The following is an 8393-nucleotide window of genomic DNA, read 5'->3' on the forward strand; positions in this document are numbered from 1 at the left end:
TGGTACTTGAGGTAATATCCATTATAAGAGTGCAAGGATTAGTCAGTTAAAGACTTCCGGAACCTATTAAGAGTGCTCAGAAACAAAAAGGACGAGAAGGAAAAGGAGCAAAACGCTGGAGAGGTTGAGAGGCTTGTAATCGTTAAAAGATATAAAAACTGATACGCTAACTGGCTGATAGGTATCCCCATTAATTATTTCTAAGGCAGCTTGTCGAGCGGGGAAAAATCGCCGATAAGATGCAGTTTCCTGCCGAGATTCCTGCAAAATCTTAACGGTCGGATTCTTGAACGGCGTACTTGATCGGCGAGTGAATGCAACAGCAGTACCAGTGCACGTAGGTCGGTATACGTTGCAACGAGCTTTTGAATTAACATCGAGCCGCAGATAAATATAGAGGGCCACCCAGCGAGCAACTAATGTACTGGGAGTAAGGGGAACAGGGGGTTCCGCGCGACGATCCTCTTTTTGTCGCGTCGCCCTTCTTCTCCCTGCTCACGGTCCTCCCACTCTCGAGTGCCTTCAGTTTCTTTTTCTCTTAATGCGTTTTCCCTGTGCTACCAGGAATACATCTCAAAGACACGCACAAACTCTCGTACCTTTGGTTTCGTTGACTGACAGGCACCATTAGGAGCAGACAGAGTTGCAAGGATAGGCAACTCTATCTAACAGATTCCAGACCTAGAGCCCCGACCGTAGGTCAAACTCGACCTTCGATTATCGATCATTACTCCTGCCTCTTTCCTATCATCTATTCATCAAGCAGAAATTGTGGGAAAATGATACCTCGAATGCCATTCCTGAGACTTCTCTTTCCAGTTTCTAATTTGATTCCGAAAGATGTAGGAAAGAGGATATAAATAGAGGATCAGTGGACAACTGGATATAGCTTGGCACCTACTTCTTACACTAGAAGATCAAAGGAACACTCTTCCCGAAATAACCACTCAGATGCATGTCAAGTATAAAACAAACTAATACTACTGTTCAAACGTCAGAATTGTCAGCGTTTGTGTCACTGTTGGATATAATTAGGATATACGAATTTGCGGACAAGTGTCCTAGTTGTAATCATCATCTTGTCAGCTGCTCGTGAGCAAACGTGTTAGAAATTAGGAAAATAGATGAACATATCATATGCTACATATTATCATAATGAATATAAGACCTAATCTAAAAGTTAACTTTGATGACTTACTTGGTATCCAAAGTTCCTCCACTTTATGGTGGAACTTCCTGGACTTCAATGCCAGACCGAAACTTGAAAGCGCTACAAACACCACTATGAGAAATATGTTCACGTGTTTGTATTCGCAGCGTCCCAACTTGTATAACTTTCTTTGGAAGGAGTCCCGGCATTTCATCTTCCATTTCTCTCCTTGCGCCTTGCCCTGAAACAAAGTTACCTTTAAGTCCTCTTTTCGTAGATCAGCATTGTCATTAAAGAAAATATACAACATACAGTTTAATTAATTAATTACTGTGATTCAGTACCACGGCGATTGAACAATCGGTAATCGGCAATAACCCTTTATCTCCTGCTCGCATCTCCTTTATTATTTTATTACAGGGCTCCAACGAAGCCGATCGAACTTCGGCACAGAGTCATAGGTCCGTGTAGACACGCGATCGCGGTATAAGAGAAGAGAGTCAGATAATGGAGAAAGATGAAAAGAGAGAGAGAGAGAGATGTGGGGGAGGAGGAGAGTGGGCAACATTGCGAGCGGCAACGTTGCACACTACCTGGTGGTCACTCTGACAATGTGCTCGGTAGACCACCCGCAACAATACCTATCTCTCGAGTCCAGAAAGAAAGAGAAGAGCGGGAGAGACACTGCGAGAAAGAGCACCGAGGGAGAATGAAAGATTGGGTATAAAGCTGAGATACTCTGAGCGGGGCTTAGTTCTATCTAAAAAGTACAGCTAGACCCAAAGGAGTGGGTGTAGATGAAAATCTGGATTGCACGCTCACGTACTGCGGGGCGGTAGCTGAGTATCGGATAGCGACGGTTTTCCAGCCAATTAACTTTAGGGAGGTACGAGTTTCGAAGCAGCTCGAGTAACCCTAGACTGGAGGCTCAATCCCGTTGACCACATGGCACATGCTGCCACAAAACTCGTATCACCCTTCTCAACCTTGGCCATTTCTGCTGATATGTTGCCGGAACTTTAGCGCTTCCAAAACAAAAAAGGTGTTCCCGTTGCCTAATCGATCACCATAATCGATTTGTGACCTGATCGGATTCCTTAGTCACTCGACTGGCAAGACACAAACAGTTTTGATTCAAGATGAGATGATCAGGATTGAGAACATCTCTCTTGAGAATTTTTCGTTTCACTCGTGAGGAATTTCTAATGAGGAAATATTGTTCAACAAACAAGCTGGAAGTCAGAATGCCGCTTAACCATATACGCCAATTACTGGCACAAATATGCTGAGCAATCTAGTACTGGGATGATTATGACATTGTGGAAAATAAGAAGACGAAGAAGAAGAAGAGGAAGAAGAGGCAAGGATGAAGACATCTTTATCAACGTCTTACTAATGTACAACAAACAGCTGATGATTTTCTTGCTTCTTTTCTTTGATGAGGACTCCTACAACTTGCTGGCAATAAGTACTAACGTCCTGATTATACGAGGACCATAAAGCTGGATGAAATTTAATTAAAAGCGTAGTCTTTACCACTACGAGATAACCATAAAACTGAGGATTGACCCATTCCAACAAACTATAGTTATATGGATTCCAGAAAGCATTCAACTCTTCGGATTCAAAGGTCAGGTGACCTAAGGTTTTGCGTCTAGGGGATTAATTGACGACATTGTGACCAGACCATGAGCCCCGGCACAACCAAGTATCAGTTTCCTTGACGAACGATGAGGATGTTAACGAATTTATGTTTATTATCCCCCTTAATGTTCTGTATCCTGTAAATGTTTTTCGTTCTTTATATGTTTTTTATGGCGAAACTCAGCCTGTGCTCAGATAGCAGACAGCATAACAGGATCTTATGTCAACGGAGGTGGTCCCACTCACGAGGTTGTAATATGTAGATACTACCCACCACGAGAAACCCCATAAGACCCACGACCACTTACGGGAAAGGAGACCTCTCTCTATCGCTCCCCCTTTATCTCTCCTAACTCTGTCCCACCCATCCGTACGTCGAATCGTTCACTTTAAGTGTCTCGCTTCCTCTCCATCACGAGATCAGGACCATTGCTATCGGAGAACTCGTGTCTCGTCAACTTGCTCCTTTTTGATGTTTCTGCGAAAATTCTGTCCTCGCTCCTCCCGACGGAAAATAACGATCTGCGGGTCCCGGAATAGGCCAATTATAATAGTGCTGTTTGTGGTTAGATGGAAGAATTTAGTACTGGCCCCTTTCAGGAATTGCTCATTTATCTCAAGTTGAAACGATAACGCCTTTGGACTATAAAGTCAAACATTTTGATGATCTTGAGGCTCAGATCTTTTTCTTCTAAATCTAGCCCTAGATAATTGCTAGGTTTAGGAGACCTTCGAATCTATTTTTTTTTAATCCGTTCGTATCCTTTTCCTTTACAAAATCCTTGACTATCGAAATTGTAGAGTTCTGGGATCAGTAGCTAATCAACTGTCAGACCCTTCAGAAAAACAAAAAGGTAGATGACCTTATCCTGACCCCCATAGGTGTTGAAAGAACGGTTCTGCTTCCGGATTCGGTATCTCCGTAACGTCGTTACGTGGCAAAATCGAATTTTTCGTTTCCTGCTCGTGGATGAAGCTATCAACGTCAAAAGGCAATTGAGACGCGGACTCCTGGGCCAGAGGAAAGCGAGGTGGAGAAAGAGAAGGCCGGTTCTCGGGCCTTGAAGTCAGGAAGGTATACACGCCGCTAGGTATGGGGCCCTGTAAGAACGAAGATCGAAGACATTCGGCCAATGAGAGAGGGCGTGTACCCCTAGCCAGGCTGAAAGGGACCCCCTATTCCGAGCCGACTTGGAACTTTCGACTACCTTCACTGACTTATTTCGCCGCGGTCTTTCCAGCAAATTCGCGCGGCTACTTGGAACTCCCATTCGGGATAAACTCTCTATTGCCCAAATTTTTCACGGGCTACCAAACCCGCGGTCGCATCTTTACTTTCATCTTTGCCACCTGCGGAATTTATTACGCCATAACAACTTTTAGGTTGGCTCGTCCTTGTCGAATGCATCAGCTGTTGAAAAAGGTTCAGCAGATAGAGGATTTAATAATGATCAGGTGTTGTTTTGGAAGCATGAGTTCTTTGGAAAGGAAAGCAGTACGTTACAACGTTGACTAACCGAACCAATGCCTTGCAAGACAGTAAACAATTTTGACTGTTTTCCTTATGTATAGAAGTTGAAAGGAAGGTATAAAAGGTAGAGATCGATGAATTCAGTGCATTGTCCGAGCGACCATGGATTCGATGCCCTCCACAACCATCTTCACCCTGCAATGGTTACGACGGGGTCCCTCCCGGTATTATTAGTATGGAAGCCTCACACGAAGTCGGCGCCCTTTAATCTCACACTAACACACATACGTTATGAACGCAATGTGCGTGAATGCTCGGCATTGTACGGGCTCAGCTCAGACGCGAGAAATTAAGCCACGATTAGGAAATGTCAGAGCCACGAGAGTCTCTTCCCTAAAGCGTGTCTCCACTGAAATCAAAGAGTTTGATATGATTTCACATTTCTTGAAGTTTGGTTCTATCCATAAGCTTTCTTAAAAACATTTAATTTCAGGCGAATGGATTCTCTTCGGGTCACATATATAACGAAATCTCTCTTTTGTCAATGAAACCACCCTCGCGATCAGTTCCAAGAGGATCGCCGTCTCGGATTGTCATTTTGGGACCGGTTTCCTAAACACCTAAATGATCTTTACTCGCAATGACTTTCACTTCAATTCGACATTCGATTCGGAATCGCTGACGCTCAAAGGAATCCTGGCTAGTTAAAAACCCTCCTCCCTCGTCCCGTTTCATCTGCCGATTCAATACAAATTTGGGACAAGTTCCTCCTACCAGTCTTACTCAAGCGAAAATCGATCCACTTAAAAAGTTAAGAACCTTTCTAGTTCCGAGAAGTAATAAAAGAAAAAGTGCTTTCATCAAGAATTGAAGCCAGGTGACTATTGCGTACCTTAGGAGCCGTCAACCCAACTACTTAGCAAATCCAGCTGCACTTATTGTACAATTTTCGTTTGTCGAATTGCATCTGAAAATCAACTTTAAACTTGAATTAAATTACAGCATGATTTTAGGGAGAGGGTGGGGGCTTTTTCCGGTCGCTTGCATCTTTGGTATGAACACGGGGCCAGTGCCCGTGAGCAACTGACTCATCTTGCATGAACGCGCTGCCCGGACGCGGCGCTTTCAAGAGAAAAGTGGAGCACCGACCCCGTCCTACGAAATCCATCTCCTTCTCTTTGTCTTATTTTCTCTCTCTCTTGATCTCTCACTCTTCTTTTTTCTTCAATCGCCTTGGACTCTGCCGGACTTGGGTGATGGCCGAGCAATTGTGCAATCGCGTAAACAACAACAAAAGCAAAGCATCAATAAGAGCGTTTTGAGTACAATCCGGGTGGCCGCGAAGCGCTTCACGGATCTGCAAGAACGCGGATCTTCTATTATTCCTATTCTTTTTCATCTCACCCCATTTAAGAGTTATTGCATTCCACTAGGTCCGGCAGCCGCATAAATCTTAAGTAAGTTATGCCGGACGTCCGAAACAAAAGCAATTAACTCTTTTTATTGTCGCTGAGAGTGAAAAGGGTATTTTTTAGTGATAAATTTTCTCCTTGAAGGGATAAGCTTCACTGGAAAATTTTGGTTTTAATAATGAAGTCGCAAGAACCAATGCAATAAAATATTAGTTATGACGCATAACGTTTGTACAAGCTTTAGGACACTCCTCGAAATAAAGCAGAGCCCGCGAACTATTTCGAGGATTGTCTCGAACCTTGTAACAAAATTTAGACAACATTTTTATAAATTTGTGGACAGCCAAGTAAAGTTTCGAAAACTTATTGGTGATGGAGATGTCCTCAAAATTCTTAATGATGTTCCTAATGAGGGTCTTAACATACCGGATATGGATTATGATACCAGGCATCATAATAATTTAGCAAGCAAAATATTTTAACACATAAGTCATAAACAAGGGAGCCTGCCACTCGATATTTAAGTGTAAAACAAATTTCAATTATTTCAGAAAGGTTTCACCAAGAAGTCAACAGTAACAATAAATAACTTTCTTTTCATGGCACATATCTAACCGGGTCCTAAGGAACAGCTCCATATTAAAATTATCAAAATTAACTCTTCTTCTTGTCATTAAAAGTGAAAGATGTTTTTTTCGTGGTAAAATTCCTTTTCGAACGGACAAACATAACTTGAAACGCAAGCTGAAATGTTTGGTTTTAATAATAAGGTTGTTTTTAATTAAAATATCTGAGTTTCGGAGTCAGGAGACATTTCTTTTGAAATTCTGGGAAACGAAGGCTCTCTTTGACTAACCTTTAGTTTAAAATTAAGACGAAGGTTCCGAGGGAGGTTCAGTGCTCACGTGGCCAGCACATTTTTCTTAAGTTTCAAAAGTAGGATAGACTTTCTATAATTTCTTCAAGACCGAGGTTTTCTAATACAAGAGGGAGGAGCAGAAAAAAAACAATAGTTTTGAAATAGGAAGTCGGCTTTTCCTAAGGCTTCGAACTTTTAAAGAGTCTTATTATAAAGATTAAAGAAAGAATGCTTTTTGGTAAAATTTATGATGTTTCTTGCGTTTCAATTACCATCTAAAGCGTTTTTCTGCGGTTTGCTGCTGGTCTTTGATTTCAAGATAGAGACAGGTTTTTTAATAATAATTTTTCTCTAAATTCTCGCATTCATATGTTGAGTTTCGTTCCTTTTATACACTATTGAGACCACCCGCGTGTGTGAAAGTTTACAACTCTTGCGAGAGAGAAAGAGTCTATGCGGGTCCTAAAGTCAGCCAGCTGTTTAGATTGCACGGATAATGAGCAAAAAACTATGTTCGTTACCTAAGGAAGGCATATGTTAAGAATATACTAGGAAACTGATATTGAAATTCTCCACTATGAAAAATGTTTGCTCCAGGCAACAAAATGATTCAGCTGATATAGAAGCATCAAATCTTTTTTTTACCCTAAAAATTGGGGGTTTACTAGTCTTTATTGCCGGAACAACATAAATTCTGTTAGTTCAACCAAAAACTGAGCTTTGAATAGTCCAAACAAAAAATTACTGCTATGTCAAAATTGATGAAAGATTTGTTCAAGAGTACCAAACTTGACTTCTAATACATTCTTCCAACTCTGATGATAACAACTTGTTTTTGCAATAACTTTTTATCTCCTGTGTCGAAATAATGTTATCAGACTTTCCGAGGACAATTTTAGCTTGGGAAAATGATGGAGACAACGATGCTGGAAAATCTGCACAGAGAGTGTGCTTTATCGATTAGATACCTGACTAGGAATGCGTGAGGCGATTTAAACGCCCGTAGTAACGGTACATGTTTCAGTGATAGACGAAACGTTAGGTAGAAGCGAGTGTCGAATTACTTTTTGTAAAACTTAATTTCACGAAATAGTTTAATTAAAGGAAATATTTTGAAGAAGAAATTCTATCCTTAATTGTCTCCAATTATACATATCTTCCCTTCACTTTGTAAATAATTCTGTATAACCATATGTGTACTAAAATATAATAAGTGAAATGAATGAACTGTACGTGTTTGTAATAAGCTTCGCAAAATATTTACATTACAAATTACATTCGAAATTGCACTTTATATACAATGTGTAATTCAAAGAGCAGAAGGTATGAATTTGCAGACGACAATGTATCATTGAGTTTATGCAGTATATATTTGGATTGGATATAATATAATTTGTATTGAAACTGCATGAATTGTATGGTATTTAGAAACATTGTCTTCCATAAGAGTTTGTGCAATTTACGTTACAAATATTATTATTAATTTTTGTAATATAAAAATACAACAATATTATTTTTACACTGGGAAAAATTTTTAATTAGGATAACGAAAAGACTTGATTTTGGTTATTCCATATAAACTTTTGCTCAAATAATTTGGTTCATTCGATAAGTTGAGTTTTTGTTGATTTAAAAAATTCGAAAATATCTTGTTTACAAAAACAGAAGTATTTAGCTGGAAATCTAGACGAACTTTTGTCACAAGCAAATGATGTTTGCTTTAAACATTCTATCAATTAATTAAAGTAAAATTCATTCGCAGTTGAATTTTTTAAAAATATTTTAATAATAAAATAAGTTATGTGCAGTTGAAGGTTATCAGAACAAAACTGCATAACCACTAAAATGGGGGGGGGG

At 40.2% G+C, this 8393-nt stretch overlaps 1 protein-coding gene across 2 annotated transcripts in view; it reads right to left on the reverse strand.

Moving 5' to 3' along the window:
• The window catches only part of LOC117173228 (protein patched), a 53484-nt gene that overhangs the window by 42144 nt on the left and 2947 nt on the right, over positions 1-8393 (reverse strand). For both annotated transcript variants that reach the window (XM_033361690.1, XM_033361689.1), the window contains exon 2: positions 1199-1391. In XM_033361690.1, coding sequence (XP_033217581.1) covers positions 1199-1391 — 193 coding nt within the window. The remainder of the gene's footprint in view (positions 1-1198; positions 1392-8393) is intronic.

Source organism: Belonocnema kinseyi, chromosome 5, assembly GCF_010883055.1.
Source record: "Belonocnema kinseyi isolate 2016_QV_RU_SX_M_011 chromosome 5, B_treatae_v1, whole genome shotgun sequence".
NCBI classification, from domain to species: domain Eukaryota; kingdom Metazoa; phylum Arthropoda; class Insecta; order Hymenoptera; family Cynipidae; genus Belonocnema; species Belonocnema kinseyi.